The 17,058-nt window shown below is 34.9% G+C and overlaps 1 protein-coding gene across 23 annotated transcripts in view; it reads right to left on the bottom strand.

The window, feature by feature from the left end:
- ERBIN (erbb2 interacting protein) overlaps positions 9,386–17,058 on the bottom strand; it is a 118,248-nt gene continuing 110,575 nt past the window's right edge. For 6 of the 23 annotated variants that reach the window (XM_021076791.1, XM_021076792.1, XM_021076793.1 and 3 more), the window contains 4 exons: positions 14,406–14,615; positions 12,990–13,082; positions 12,422–12,496; positions 9,415–11,508 (listed from right to left, as the gene is read on the bottom strand). In XM_021076791.1, the coding sequence (XP_020932450.1) occupies positions 11,401–11,508; positions 12,422–12,496; positions 12,990–13,082; positions 14,406–14,615 (486 nt within the window). In that variant the 3' untranslated portion in view covers positions 9,415–11,400. Of the gene's footprint in view, positions 11,509–12,421; positions 12,497–12,989; positions 13,083–14,405; positions 14,616–17,058 lie in introns of all 23 variants that reach the window. The other 17 variants (XM_021076804.1, XM_021076799.1, XM_021076797.1 and 14 more) reach the window with 8 other exon arrangements.

Raw genomic sequence — 17,058 nt, 5'->3', positions numbered from 1 at the left:
AAGTGATTTACATACCTACATTAAATACTACAGGATTCTATACTTGTCTATATATTTTCCTTTACCAGGGAGTTATATATTTTCTTACGGTTTTGTGTTGCTGTTTTATGTCCTTTCATTTCAACTTAAAGGACTCCCTTAAGCATTTTTTGTGGGGCAGGTCTAGTACTCATGAACTCGCTCAGTTTTTGTTATCTGGAAAATCTTAATTTCTCCTTCAGTTTTGAAGGATAGTTCTTGGTTGGCAGGTTTTTCTTTTCTTTCCTTTTTTTTTTTTTTTTTTTTTTTGTCTTTTTAGGGCCAAACCTATGACATATGGAGGTTTTCTGGCTAGGGGTGGAATCAGAGCTATAGCTGCTGGCCTACACCACAGCCACAGCAATGAGGGATCTGAGTCGAATCTGCAACCTACACCACAGCTCACAGCAATGCCAGATCCTTAACCCACTGAGAAAGGCCAGGGATCAAACCTGCGTCCTCATGGATCCTAGCTGGGTTCATTAATCAGTGAGCCATGATGGGAATTTCAGCAGGTTTTTTCTTTCAGTACTTTTGAGTATATTATCCCATTTCTTTCTAGCCTGTAAGACTTCTGCTAGAAAATCTGCTAATAATCTAGAAGAATCTCCCTTGTATGTAATGAATTGTTATGAACATGCTGCTTTCAAGATTCTTTGTCCATGTCTTATGACAGTTTATGATGTGTCTTGTTAAGTCTTTAGATTTATCCTGGTTAGAGTTCTTTGAGCTTCTTAAATTTTTATGTCCATTCCTCTGTCAGATTTGGGAAGTTTGGGCCATTATTTCTTAAAAATAGATTCTCTGCCCTTTCCTTCTTCTCCTTCTAGCCCTCCAGTAACGCACATGTTGTTCTGCTTGGTGGTATCCCATACATCCCTCAGGCTCTCATCATATTTTCTTCCTTACTGTTTCTTTTTGCTGCTCTGCCTTGGTAATTTTAAAATCCTGTCTTACCTGGTCAAGCCTGCTATTTAGTCCTTCTGGTGAATTTTCTAATTCAGTTATTATAAGTTTCAGAATTTCTATTTGGTTCTACTTCATCCTTTCTATCTCTTTGTTGATATTCTCATTTTGTTCCTGCATCATTTTTTTTTAAATTTTATTTCGTTGTCTACCTGTGCTTTTAATTCCCGGAGCATCCTTATCATGGTAGTTTTGAATTATTTGCCTGATAATTCACGTATCTCCATTTCTTCAGGGTCACTTTGTGGAGATTTCATTTGTTCCCTTAAATGTGCCATGTTTCCTTGTTTCTCTGTATGCTTCTTGCGAAGATTCTGGCATTTGATGAATCAGCCACCTCTTTCAGAATTGCAATATGGTTTTTTATAGGGAAGACTTTCTCCACTCTTCCTGCTTAGAAATTCAGGAGACCTGTCAAGTCTTTGTATGGATGTATTCTCCCCAGGCCTGTGTGAGTAATCTAAATGAAGAGGCTTGCTGATTTCTACTCAGGAGTTCTCCCTCTTGTCTGTCTGCACTACTGGTACTCTCTGGTGCTACCACTGCTCACTGGAGTTCCACATAATGTCTGTGTACTGTACCCTAATGTGTGCTGACTGTCTTTGTTCTTAGAGACTCTCAAGCGTGTCCCTTGTTCCTGCCTGTGCTTGGATTCAGGCAAGACAGAAACCAGTCCCTCATATAGAACTCACTAAAAGTCAGAAGGTTGGATGTATGTGCTACTCCTTTCACTCCCCAAGGAGTAGATGGGAATCGGAGATTTCTTCCCAATAGCACTGCACAGCTCAATGGGCTCTTGCAAGACAGTCCCAAATTTTCCTACCAGGGTTTGATATGGTTGATATTGCACTTGCCTGGAATACAGAAAACTTTTAGCTATTTTCTCACCTTTTCAAACGGGTATTCGGTTCTCGTATTGTTGTTAAATCTGTGTCTCTACAAAGGAATGATGGTTGAGGGCTTTCTATTCCACCACATTGCTGATATCATTCTGGGCTTGACCCTCTTTTAAAGGTCTCATCTGTTTAGGTTGAGTCCATTCAGGATAATCTCCCTTTTGATTCATTCAAAGTCAACTGATTAGGCATCTTAATTTAATCCACAAAATCCTTACACTTTATCCATATTCTATTGAGTAGAAGCAAGTCATAGGTTCTGCCTGTACTCAAGGGGAGGGGATTACACAAAGATGTGGACACCAGGGGTCGGGAAGCATGGAGACTATGATAATAATCAGGAGAATTCCGCCTACCACACTAATTCTATCTTGGAGTTACAGATACTTAGAGAGATGCTAAAGCCTAACCTCAAGTGCCTCCAGGAGTTATATTCAATCTTGGCATAGAAGTATTTTCTGACCCTGCTTAATGGTAAAAATAGAGATGCCAGCCTCCTCTCTCATTAGCTAAAGATCCAACAAAGGCTAAAGGTACGAGAGGCAGGATCTTGTTATCAAAGACGTTGTTTTCCAGTAAATGATCACATTTAAATTTCCTGGTGTTTTCCAACCCAATAACTTCACTCCACTGTTCCCTAAATGTACCATGTCTTCTGAGCCTCTGTTTGGACAGTCCTAGGCACTACTGAGTTGTACTAAACAGATAATATTTGGGAAAAAATGAGATTTTTAGTGTGGATCTAGAGGAAACTCCAAGAATATTAACTGGGTTTTATCAGTTAATAACTAGAAATATCTTGATATCTGTATAATGTTACCTTCTGGATCTATTTCATTCTTCTGCTTTTTCAGCTTCTCAAAGCATTCAGTAGAAAATGGTTTTGCTACAATAGAAATTTTACTTTCTAAGTTTACACAAGCCCAGTACCTGCTACTGTCTAGAATCACTATTCCAGTTCCAAATTCTTGAGAAGGAGAATTTAAGCAGTCCAATTGGAGAAAGAGTTATAATCAATTATTATCAAGGAGATAATGGCCCACCAGGTTGATCTCAGCTAAGTCCCTTAATCTCTAAAAGTTTTGTTAAATATACAAATAATTTTTTCTACATATGTTATGATGCTGCATGGAAAAATAAGCTTGTTCTCTATTTTTCAAATATCTATACTGCAATTGTTTACTTATCTAATACTTGATATCATGTCACATTAGCTGGATCCTCCTATAGTGTTTAGTAGTGGTGGTAATGATGAGTTTCTTTCTTTTCTGTGTTTAGTGAGAATGCCTCCATAATTTCAAAAAGGTGTTTGATGATTCACTTATTGACTTGTTAGTTGTTCAAGAGTATGTTGTTTAATGTCTGTACATTTGTGAATTTTCCAGTTAAGTTGTTATCAGTTTAAGGTAGACATATTTATAGGATGTCTTATGTTAAGCCACATGGTAACCACAAATCAAAAATCTACAGTAGATTCACAAAAGATAAAGGGAATCCATATCTACCACTATGGAAAATAATCAGTTCCAGTGGTACTGGAGCAATCTTTGGTCTAGGACTAATTCTCCCCTCTTACTAAGGCAAGACTATTCTGTGTGATGCCTGTGCATCATTAAGGGTTTTCGTCACACATTTGTGATGGAAATGGGCATTTTTACTCTTTTTTTTTTTTTTTTTTTTGTGAGCAGAGAACATTGTTACCTCCAATTTTTCAGGCAGTTCTTTATCTTGCCCTGAGAACTTTCCTCACACACGTGTTGATCAGCACTCAGCTGAATTCACCAAAGGGGACACAGGTCTCTTGAGTTCTCTTTCTGTGCAGCTCTCTCCCCTCCACTATTGTGCCCTGCAAACTACAGCTCCCTTGGTGTCCTGGACTCTTAGCTCTGTCTCCTCAATTTCAGGAATCTTCCAGACATGCCTGGGCTCCTCTTCCACACTCCATATCTTAGAAATACTCTCAAGGCAGTAAGCTGTGGACAGTCATAGAGTTAACCACTTTTTCCCCCACTGTCCCTCAGGAATCACTGTCCTTCACTGTCTGATGTCCAGTATTTTGTAAAATCATGATATCATATATTTTATCTGTTTTTGGTCATTTTTAGGAGGGAGGATAAATCCACTGTGGCCAGAAAAACCAGTACCAACAAAATTACTCTGAAATGTACATGGAAAAATAAAAACATGTATACTTGAACCAATTTTGAAAAACAGGAGCAAAAAAGGGAAGACATCCTGTAAGATAATGATTCTCTAAGTGTTATCCCCAGACTATAAGCATCAGCATTATCTAGGAACTTGCTAGAAATGGAAATTCTTGGGCACAAACCCAGACCTACTTAAATCAAAAGCCTTTTGGGTAAGGCCCAAGAAGACCTCCAGGTGACTGATGTGGTAAGGTTTGACAATCACTGCTATATATATATAAAAGTTTCTTTATAAAAGAGACACAATATATAACAATGGTAATGGAAGAATCTAGATGATATTCCTTTTTGTTTGTTTGTTTGACTTTTCAGGGCTGCACCCACAGCATATGGAAGGAAGTTCCCAGGCTAGGGGTAAAATTGGAACTGTAGCTACCAGCCTATGCCACAACCACAGCAATGCCAGATCCAAACCGCGTGTACAATCTACACCACAGCTCACAGCAACGCTGGATCCTTAACCCACTGAGCGAGGCCAGTGATAGAACCAACAACCCCATGGATACTAGTTGGGTTTGTTACCGCTAAGTCAGGACTGGAACTCCTAGATGATATTCTATATAAAGCTTTAAATTTGCTGGGGGAAAAAAGGTATAGGTGTAAAACAGAAAAAGAGACCAAAAGAACACTATAGAGAGCTCACAGAGTCTGTGTAGGCATAGGTATTTGGTATGTAATAAAAGTTGCATTGCATCAATAGAAAGAAGTAGGCTTCTATAGTAAATGATGCAGAAAAAAACAGGGAGGTTGATCCTAACATTGGACCATATATCACAGTGGATTCCAAATGGATTATAATCTAAATATTAATAATAAATAGATATAGCTAATCAAAGAAAATGTGGGAAAGTAGATTTTTGACTCAGCAACAGGGAAGACTTAAGAAGAATAAAGTATAAATGATATAGGCTTATCTTCATCTACATTAAACTTTTTCTTTTAAAGACACCATAAACAAAATTAAACAGACTAGACTGGGAGAAGACATTTGTAAATATCTAAAATGAAAGGAGAGTAATATCCAGAACAGACATAGAACTACTACAATCAGTCTTGAAAACAATAGAGAAATAGGCAAAGGAAATGGAACAATTACAGAATGGTTAACTTTAATGGCTAATAGGTATATGTGCTTTGTCAACCCCACAGTAATTAAAGGAATGAACTTTAAACCAATGTCAAAATACATTATTTTCATCAAATATGCAAAAGTTAAAGTCACTTATATGGTTTACAAACATGCAGACAAATGAGATTCATGTTTAGCTGGTGCAGACATTCTGGAAAGTACTTTAAGCAGAATTTTGTTTAATAGTATCTATGAGCTAGCACTTATACACCTAGGTATGTATTCTAGAGGAATTTTCACAGAGGTTCAAAAAATAATATACATAAAGATACTCACCACTGTGGTGCTTATGGCAGCAGGGAGAAGTAGAGGCATCATAAGGGTTCATCACTATAAAAATGGATAAGTCAAATGCAGTGGAGTCAAATGATACGTGTATACATCACTGTGTCACAAATAAAAGTTAGAGCCTGTTGCATTTATTTTTATAAATAAAAGACATGCATAATACTAAATACCTATTCTTTGGATAACCATTATTTGTCTCACAAATTCCACATAAGATTCTTCTGATATTTTATATCCACATAATTTACTATCAATATTAATTACACTTATTTCTTGGATCCTAAATCTCTTGAGATTAATTTTTCATTTTGTTCCAATATATCCCCTTGTACATCTTTTGGAGAGACTAAATGGGAGGTACATTTTGAAACTTTGAATTCATGAAACTATTTCGCCTTCTGGCTTAAATAACTTTAAAGTTTCGGATGTAGTGCTTTTCTGTATCCTTGCATCCAATGATGCTGAGGAAAATTATGAAGTCAATCTGATTGTTTACTTGGCAAGTAATTTCCTTCACATTTTTAAATTTTGTAGGGGGTCATTTAGGCTTGATCTGAAATTTTATTAAGATATATTTAGAAGTGTTTGGTTTTGAATGGATCCATTTGGTCGAAGAACCTAATGTGCTTCAGCTGTGGGACATTTTCTTGAGGTTTTTTGTTTGTTTGTTTGTTTGTTTTTTCTCATTCTGTATCTATATCCTCCATTCTTCCTTAGAACTCATATTGGTCCCATATTGGAACATGAAGAGTTTTTATGTCTCACTTCACACTAGTTCTTAATTCTTTTGCATTATATTCTATGGAATCCAAATCTAAAGAGAGCCGATTTGCTCTTTAAATATAAACTTCCTTCTTTCTAGCAGAGCTGTTGCATTTGTGACAAATTCTACTTTACATTAATAGGCCACATTTCCGGCATGTGGAAAGTCTCTGGCCAGGGATTGAACCCAGACCACAGTAGCAATCCAAGCTGCCACAGAGCCAACACCAGATCCTTAACTTGCTGTGATGCAAGAGAATTCCCAGAAGATACTGCTTTTAAATATTGATTTCTTTGGTGGCTCTCTTCATGGAGTTGCTTTTCAATTGTTGAATAACTACTGTTGTCATCTTAGCATGAGCTTGTCTGAGAAAGTTGCTTGCTTCCTGCAAACTACCTGCACTCCTGACGGGTGAAGAGAAGGGCATGAATCTTGGTAAGCCATAACCACCTTGAAATGACTCAACTGGTTTTTCTTTCTAATCTAAGCATCCACACTCACTACTCCTGCCTTGAGCCAGATATCTCCTGCATACTGCTCAGAATTAAAAAGGTGGTTGTCCCAACCAGTTTCTTATGATGTGGTTCCCAACCATTGCTAGTTCTTGACCCACTATCCTGTCTCTATTTTTGAAGCATCCCTAAGACAAATTCACTTTTTGTGATAGAATCTTCTGGCCCTATCTGCCCTAGGTCTCCTGACAATTCCTCCAAATTTATCTAGTGCACTCCTTTATTTTCTAAAACTCTGGAAATTAAATACTTTTACCTATTATAGTGTTAAAAAGTCAACTTTCATCAGTTCTAGGGATTTGGATGAGAGTGAGAGCTTGATGCATGTACCGGTGTGCAACCTTAAACCAATTTTGAGAGTTAAGCTTGCACATGGCTCTCAGGAAAACAAATGCACCTTTGAAGGGTAAACCAAATGTGAAAGCTGTTTTAATCGCCATTCTGGGATGGCATTAGTTCTCAGAGTATTAGGGTTTCCCCTTCATGAAGATGGGGAGTCATCTGTCCTAAAAACTCATGCTTCACATACTAATTTTTCTTCAATTTAATTTTTATTTGGCTTCTTCATTTTTAGTTTAAGTTTTCTGACAAGAATCTTCTAAAGCTCTACTGCGGGGTAACAAAATGGCTTTGATTAGATCTAAGGAGGGTCAGCTCAGGAAAAATATCAAAAGCATTTTTTCATACAAAATAAAAATAGGTCTATTAAATCATGGTGTGGGAGGTGGAAGGAGAACATAACTTTATAGCTTGTATTTCTTTACTTACCAGTGATACATGAGCTTCTCATATGTCATCCTGAAATTAGATCGAGGGATGAATGAGAAGCTGGATTGGCCAGATGAAATCCCGCGAGAGATCATAATTGTCGCTAGCTGATATACTCAAAAAGGAAATTAAAACAGTAGGGTCATTTTTCAGCCTTTCTTAGGAACCCTACAGAAAGGTTCAGGAGTACCTTGTTCTCTAAAATAAAAACCGAGATTCTACTGAGGTATTTTCCCTAAATAAACATTCTCAGGTGCTTGGATTTTAGGAATGTATGTTTTTGGAGACCATATATTTTAATTTTGCAAACTGCTTCACAAAAAGAATGCAAAATTCTAAAAAGAAAATAGCATTCTCTTACAAGTTTTCCCAAACTATAAATGACTGTGCTTGCCATCCTCTGGGCTTAAAGGTAAAGAAACTGCAGCTTGAGATACAAGATGGTCATTTTTTTCTGAATCCTCTCATTAGAAACAAGGGGAATAGCTAAATGTTTGAGCTGGCTGCTTATAGGATCTACAAGTATCTTGTTCCCTTGCATATCACCAATTATGTGTATTCATGAATACTTTCAATGAAATAAAATTAATTTTGATTTCAATATCTTTCATAAAAGATCTACTTATTATACATTAAACCAAGAGCCCCAACAAATTAAAAAAAAATACTCTGTCAAAAGATATTTGACTGATCACCAATCTCCAACTAACCAAAAAACATTTCCATCCCAATGCCTTCCTTCAGAAGTAAAAAACAGTAATTCAAGGTAAACCTACACTTTCTTCATATCATAAACTTAAGTGTTTAAATAGTCAAAGAAGATAACTGTATGTATTTCTTTTTATGACAATTCTTCTCACCCTGAATTTCATAATCACAATTTGGGATGTTGTATAAATGCTAATAAAATATTATATAACTGCTAATGGGATTTTAAGCACAGCAAATACTTAAAAGTTTAGCTCTGTTCAAGGCAATGTTTGTATTTAAAGAATTTTTCAACTATATGCACATCTTGAAGTCCTAAGAAGTCATAAAAATATTTACAAAATAAATATGTAGTGGATTTTATAATGTCATGGACTCAGAGAAACCAATGATTCCTTAATGAATCAGCATAAATCTTTAGTTTGTGTAAGTAATTTTGTCCTAGACATATAATCCTCTAAACACTAAAAATATGACAACTTTGGTTTTGATGGTTTGCTATATAATACTTACTAAAAATAAGTATGTCAATTATGGGTATGGGCCTTAACTACAAATTACTCAATAATATATAAAAATGTCTTCTCTATTTTCTCAAAATATTTAAATTATTACTCTTTCAAATGTTGAAATTTTATCATTTCTAAAATAAAAATTCTAATGAAGAGTTCTTGTTATTTAACTTTATCCAGTATTTTAGAAGAAAACTTGGGCTATTTAAGCGTAAAACTATCTTGCTATTAGTTTTTTGTTATGTGTCATGCTACTCATCTTGGTAACAAGCTTTCTTACTTGACATTATGAGTTAAGAGAACATTAAAAAATTTTAAATTAGAATAAAGTACTAGTGCATATCACAGTTGTTGCACTTATAATATTTCAATATAATATACAGGCAACTAACTTAAGTTCAGATCACTGATGAATCAATTGTTCTTTGTGGCTTATTTCCTTTTCCAAAATTATAGTCTGTGTATGTGATTCAAGATAAAGAAGTTGAAAATGTCAAATTATACCTATCTCATGTATTAAAAACAGAATGTAAATGTGAAAAACTGACTGAGAACAATAAAAAATGGAAATAATTTCAGAATGCCAGAATTAAAGAATGAATAAAGGGAACACGAGGCTTGTCTTAAAGAAGCTGTTTGTCATTCTTTTTTTTTAAAGAGATTACAGCACACATACAATAAATGAATTTTATCAAAATACAGCACATTTCTTCTACTATATCCATAAAAATCAATTCCTATGTAAATAAGTACTGAAAATCAACTAAAATGAGTTAAAATTTACAAAGAGTTGTTAAAGGGTTTCAATCAATATTATTAAAACTATACAGTACAATAACCAATTGATAACATCTTGAAAGAAGTGCAGTATTGGAGTTCACATCTTTTTAAAAGTACTGCCTATTTACTCTGACTAGCAAGAGACAAACGAGTCCAACTCACTTTTGCAAAAATAATACAGATTGCTGTTTTTGCTAGTCCTATAAAAGTCTTAATTAAAACAAGGTTGAAGAACAAAGCGTAACAGATTAAAAATTCCAAAATTATATTTCTTAGTAATTAAAAATGAATCGCAGTAACTGAATATTGCTCCAATGAAAGGCTCCAAACTAGCCTCGACTAAAAACAGTTATTGGTCTTCTATGGCACTTTTTTCTGGTCCAAATAACCATGCATTAATGCTTACCATTGCATGTTACTCAAATTTTATTTGATTACACAGACAGAACAAAAACAAAATTAATGGTCTGAACAGACAAAATTATTAAACCTCTATCAAATATTTGTTACACTAACGAGGAACAAAGGCAGCTGGTGGTAAAACACTATTACACTGATGCACTTAGAAACCCTTTAAAGACTCTGAAGTGTTGAGTTCACATTTAATGTTACCTGTAGGAACAGCCCTTTATTTGAACACCTTTACACACTGGTAGGCCTCAAGGACCCACCCCTTTGCTCTACAACTTTCCACAGCAATTCTCTATCACTGTGCCAGTTTCACAAACTTGCTTTGGTTTCCTAGCTCCATTCTTACTATTTCCTTTTACTTTACCAAGGCAATGTGAGGCCAAACGAAATCAAGAGGCTTTCCTAAATCTTCTTACATTTTTTGTTACAGCAACACAATCTTAAAACTGGCCATCTTAGTTTCATTTGTTGCTTAAAATAAAAATTATAAATTAAGATTAAAATGGAGTACTAATTATAAAACAGATTGCAAGTACCACCATTTGCAAAAAAAAAAAAAAAAAAAGAAGGGATTTCCACATCACAGAAAATGCATGGACAAAAAAATGAAAAAAAAAATGTGTGGACATGCATCTACAGAAGAGTTAAAAATTTCCTGTGACTAAAAAATTAAAAATTGAATCACTAGTAACAAATGTATATAGTCAATGGCTATGACAAGAACAGATCTTGCAGAGCTCTTAAAATGCAATTATTGTCTTTTTTTCTTTAAAAAGACATTATATTTTTATTGCATTATTCTATTAATAAAAACACATTAAGAGTGTTCCCCTCCCATTTTTTGCTTCCAGATTTTTATAGGAAATAACTGTTTTAATCTGGCCTTGGAAAGTGAACCCACCAGCACCACCTTCACCTACTCACTCTTCAATTCAATATGCACATAGCAAAAGCCAACACTTCAAATCTCTTGCCCACATTAAAAAAAAAAAAAAAAAGGTAATTTCAGCAGAAAAACATTAATACCAGCTGAATAAAAATGAGGGCATAAAAGCTATGAGATAGATAGCTCTGCCATCTGTCTCTGGGCTACAATCAAGGCTAACTAGAGCCTTGCAGAGTTCAATCATGTGTATGAAATCCAAAAATAAACCTACCATCTATACAAAAACAACATACATTTGTTTTTGTAGCCTTGATTGCTATGTTTAAAAACCTAACAACAAGTTTTATATGGTATGAATTCAAGAGTCTCCCCTATATACTGTACAGTGGTTCTTTCCCTCTAACCACAAGTTCCATTATTTCATTAATGTACAAATTTGAACATAATTTTTTGAGTTCTTTATATATAAAAATAGCCAAAATATTAATTCCCCCCACAAGAATCTTCCAATAAATCTTGCTGTCTCTTGAGAGCCGTTTTTTTTAGTCCATGGTTCTTATGAGGAAACCTCTCTTAGAACAATGAGTTCTACTGTGTTCTGGAAAGTTTTTAGCAAGGACACTGCTTGCCCATGTTCAATATTGATAAAACTGTAGCCATTAGCCTAGAAGAAAAAAGAAAAATGGTTAAAAAAAAGTCACAGTAATTTATTTACATTTGTGCACTTAAATTTCTGCCAGATAGTCTGCAAACCTGGCAGAAAATAAGACTCATCTTGGCACTTTATTTATTTATTTATTTAGGCCACTTCCATAGCAGGCCAGAGATCAAAACCAAGTCATGGCAGTAATCCAGGCCACAACAGTGACAATGCCAAGTCCTTAATCACCAGACTACCAGGGAACTCCTACATTGGCAATTTAAAACATCTAGATTCCTGGGCTCTACCCCATAATTACAGAAATTAAATCCCTACAGGTGGGTCTCAGGAACCAATACCTTGCCCATATTTTCAGATGATTCCCATAAATCAGCCTGACATTAGGAAGCACTTGTTTAAGGCACAATGTCAGACATGATGGGCACTGAGATTACCAAGTTGCAGGGGTGGTAGAGGTCAAGACCTAGTCTTCCCATTGCCCAGGAGCTACCAGATCAAAAACACTACACCTCTTATATAACTTAGGCTAAACATTTAATAATGTCTTACTATATACTAGACACACAGTTCTAAGTGCTTTTCATGAATTAAATACTTTAATTCTCGTAACACATAAGGAGATTCTTTCACCATATTATTTTAGGAGAAGTTAACATTCATAAAGTTACACAAAATGCTAAGATTTATTTCACAAAATGCTAAGACGTATTCTAAGGTATAAGGTGGAAATATTTTAAACTATGAAAGCATTAGACAGTAGCCTATAAGAAATGCCAGTTTTCATCTAAAAATACTTAAAGATAACTTCATAAAATGCATACTTTCAAATCCGACAATTAATAATTCCTTGTTGAGGAAGGCAGATGTTATAAAACAATTAAGAAAATATTAAAAAAAAAAGATGTATCTTAGTTACCTGAATAATTTTATCACCTGGTTGCAATAATTTTGATGCTGGTCCTTCAGGCTGTACCCTTGTTACAAATATACCCTTTAATAACAAAAAAAGATATTTAATGGAAAATAGTGTATATAGTAAAAGCACAACTAAGAAGCAATCTTTTTCTTTATAGCATGCAAATATTTGCATTGTGGTACAAGTTTTCTCCCTGTCGTCTCTGAATAATATTGTGACATTACATTATTGGTGCTTCTGGTAATTCTTACTTTACTATAGTGATTTTTGTTGAAGTGATTAAAAAATGACATATAGATCTGAAGGAGAGTAGTAACAATTAAAAATTACTTCACAATATGATGAACATTTAAAATTTTTGGTAAAATTTGTATTCCTCAAAAAATTTGAAGTGATTATACTTCAAAACAAAAAGCTGAACAGTATAGAGGGAAATAAAAAGGTGATGTTTGTCCAGATTATAAATTACAAATATTTATAATTTGTACCCTTTTACTTATGTACAAAAGGTATCAATTTTCTAAATAAAAATTAATGGGTATTTCAAGGATGCATAAACAAAACTCACATCGTCATCAGGTCTGAATGGGTTTCCTCTCCCACCGACACCTCCTGATATGCTAAATCCAAGTTCTGGGTCCTTTTCAACTCTCACTCGAATCTGAAGTAAAATACGAATAAATAAATGTCAGAAAAAGCTGCAATACAATCATAATTCATATTTAAATACTGGTAAAATAAATTCACGAAAACATAAATATATAAGAAGTCACCTAAACTAAACGGCTGGGCAGATGAAACCACAACATGAAATATTATGTTAATGAGTTAGTTAATTAAAGGCAAAGCTGGGATTATAAAGCATAGCTCCTAAATTAATTTATTGCTATCTCATGAGGACAGGCAACCAATTAAGGTTAACCTTACATTCTGTGAAACATCTAAATTATATAGTATTTCTGACTATTTGGTGTTTCATAAGATATCTAAAAGATCCCTGGGTGGTTGTTGGATATTAACTCATTTCCTGAATCTGTTTATATGTTTCGAAGGAGTTGGGATTGATGATCAATTGACATTCTTTTTACAACTAAGCTATAGGAAAAGATGCAAGATTTAAACTTTTGCTATAAAACACTCCCTCCTTTCCCCAGAGAACCAAAATGAAGCATTTGTTCTCTACTAAGTTCCTAATTATTTTATTTTTTTTAATTTTTATTTATTTATTTATTTTTTTGTCTTTTGTCTTTTTTTGTTGTTGTTGTTGCTATTTCTTGGGCCGCTCCCGCGGCATACGGAGGTTCCCAGGCTAGGGGTCTAATCGGAGCTGTAGCCACCGGCCTACGCCAGAGCCACAGCAATGCAGGATCCGAGCCGCGTCTGCAACCTACACCACAGCTCACGGCAACGCCGGATCGTTAACCCATTGAGCAAGGGCAGGGACCGAACCCGCAACCTCATGGTTCCTAGTTGGATTCGTTAACCACTGCACCACGACAGGAACTCCCTAATTATTTTATTAACAATCAAAATATATGAATATATGACTATTGACTTTTTAAGTACTTTGTAAGATTAAATTCTCAAAACAGTTTGGAGACTATAGTCCAGTGTCAAAAGCCAAGTGTCAAATAACAACTAGCAAACTATACTACACTATTCAAGTTTAATAATCTAGTTATTAATATGCCTGAAGAAGGTTTGATTACTGGAGTATCATCAACCAGTTTTGGAAAAACAACCACCTTGGGAGAAAAAAAATCATGCTCCCAACACTACATTCTATCTCAATTTGTCAGAACAAGGGGGATCTGCAGTCAAGTTAAACCACCAAGCTTAAGACCTTGTAAACTTAACATGAAACCAAACTATTAAACAAAATGATAAACTATGTTAAAGTTCTATGTAGACTGCTATAATTCAATAACCTAAAAATACATTAAAAACTTAATCTCATATTCCAAATATTCTTGATTATTCTTACCTCTTGCCTTGCCAGTTCATGGCCTTGTCTAGGAGAACAATGGGGCTGTGTGTATGGAGGCTGGTGGGCCACTTTCAGCATCAAGTAATCAATTAGTTGTTCTCTAGAGGGATGCCTTGCCACAGATGCCTGAGGAATGGGGTGATGTATTTGACTATAATTTGCCTGAGGCCTGAGAGGCTGGCCCATCTGTCCATTACTCAAAGGCATCTAAGAAAAACATGAAGTGTCTTAAAATGACCAATAATAATGTCTTATTACAAATATTTGGATTTTCCTCTTGGAGCATTATAAAAGCAATAGAGTTTAACATTCTAAATCATACAGTCTCATGTCATATATACTATTTTTTTTTACAATTTTACACTTTAAAAAACTTGCTTGAGTGATTGCTGATAGATTCACTCTTTAAAAGTTTCAGATGAAAGTAAATCATATCTATATTTAAAATTATTTGCTTTTCTGTAACCATAACCAAATATTAAAATGGTAAACAGTATGCCAAATTTTAATATTTAAGCCCATTAAAAGCACATCTTCCCCATACTAAATCTCTCACATACACTCAAAAGATGCATTTGCTGATGTTTTCCTTCAGAAGGAAAAAGTAACTAGTTTTGTGGTAGAATTTTTTCATAATCTAAGTATGTTCTTCCACCTCTATTCCTTCCTTTCCAACATTTAAAAAGCCAATCCAGCTATACAGTAGAAAACTGATTTATTCCTCACGTGTGTATATGTGTGTATGGATCAGTTGAACTTTTTAACTCTCTCTAAATAGTAATTCTATAGGATGTTAATCACAAAAATTAAGTCCTGACATTTTATTTTACTTTTTACAAGCTAAACAAAAACCACCAGATTATTTGGTTTTTGTTAAAAAATGGTATTTGTTATAAAGCCCCTTGTTTCTTAGACTTAAAAACCATCCTTGTTGAAATGCGTAATAGCTTATTCTGTTAGTGTGAAAAACCTATCTGAAAAATGAAGTTACATTTGTTATTACAAATATTTGCATATAAAGAGATTTTTGTAAAGAAGAGGTAATAAACACATTTAGCTAATCAAACAAGGCCTGACTGTTTTATTAACCCACAAGGAAATAACAGAAAAACTGTGAGAGAAATTATTTGTGTCCCATTTCCTTAAAACTATCCAAAGAAGAAAAGTTTGGGAACATATTACGGCAAAAGTTTTTCAGAACTATTTATCTTCTCAGGTTCTTACATCCACCTCTCTGAAGGATACAAAGAAGCTTGATTTTGGGGAAGATTTTTACTTAAAAAAGTTCTCTCTTTCACTGTATTATAATTGAGAACTTTACTCATTCTCACTTTTTTCCTTTTTTGCCACACACATGGCATGCAGAAGTTACCAGGCCAAGGACTGAACCCATGTCACAGCAGTGATAATCGTGGATCTTTAGCCTGCTGAACCACCAGGGAACTCCCACAAACCTTGTATCAGTTGGAGAAGACGAAGAAGTGCTATATTATCTCTTTAAAAAAAATTATCGTTGTTTCCTACTTGATCACTGTAGAGTTGACACAATCTGCCATGAAGTACTTAAATAGTTGTGTGATTATTTTATTACCTATGTGCATTTCTATGTGTAGCACTTGCTTTTCTCCACGTTAATACAATTTATTCCTATGTGCAGATGCAATATCTTTTTCCTGGGGAGAATACTTCAGGCAATAACTACTTCTGACCCATGCTTAAGACTCCGTGACACCTAGAACTCGATCATACCTAACACCCTACATTAGTGTTAAACATTCCTGTGGAATATATTCAACCATGACGTGCAGATAAATCAGGAGAATAAAAAACAAAAGGAACACAGGAATACAAACAACAAAATGCATACTAAAAAGAAAAATGGGAGCGCAGCGCTCAAATAAAAGAAAAATAGAAATAAAAAAGGGTAAAAGAAGCAGATATGTACATATTTATATGGCAGAGTTCCTACTCTCAAGAACAACGTAAATGTTTACATAATTTTCACAATTACATTCAGTTTACTAGGGATATGGGCTTAGTTAAAAACGCTGAGGAGACTACTAAAGAAAAGAATTATCTATTCAGCATTGGTGACAAAAAAGTAAACTTTCTAAGTGAGTAATGATTTAGTTACAAAAGTATTACGAATACGACTGTCATCTATTGTACACAAAAGTCTTTGAAGGTGATTTCTAATTACATTTAAAGCATGTTAAAAATGCCTTCATCTCCCAATGAAGAATTTAAGACAAGTTCTTATTTATTTATTTAGGGCCGCAGGTGCAGCATATGGAAGTTCCCATGCTAGGGGTTGAATCAGAGCTGCAGCTGCCAACCTACACCACAGCCACAGCAACACCAGATCCAATGCCGTGTCTGTGACCTACAATGTAGCTCACAGCCACACTGGATCCTTAACCCACTGAACGGACCATGGGATTGAACCAGCATCTTCATGGATACTAGGTCGGGTTTGTTTCTGCTGAGCCACAACGGGAGCGCCAAGACAAGTTCATATTTAACTCTCCAAATAATTTTACTATCAGAAATACTGAAAAGCAACTCCTCCCTTTTCTTGTCTTTTTAGGGCCATATCTGCAGCATATGGAAGTTCCCAGGCTAGGGCTCGAATTGGAGCTACAGCTACCAG

This window comes from Sus scrofa, chromosome 16, assembly GCF_000003025.6.
Source record: "Sus scrofa isolate TJ Tabasco breed Duroc chromosome 16, Sscrofa11.1, whole genome shotgun sequence".
Classification (NCBI taxonomy): domain Eukaryota; kingdom Metazoa; phylum Chordata; class Mammalia; order Artiodactyla; family Suidae; genus Sus; species Sus scrofa.
Note: the sequence above shows the minus strand (reverse complement) of the source record. Positions and strands in the feature narration are given on the sequence as shown.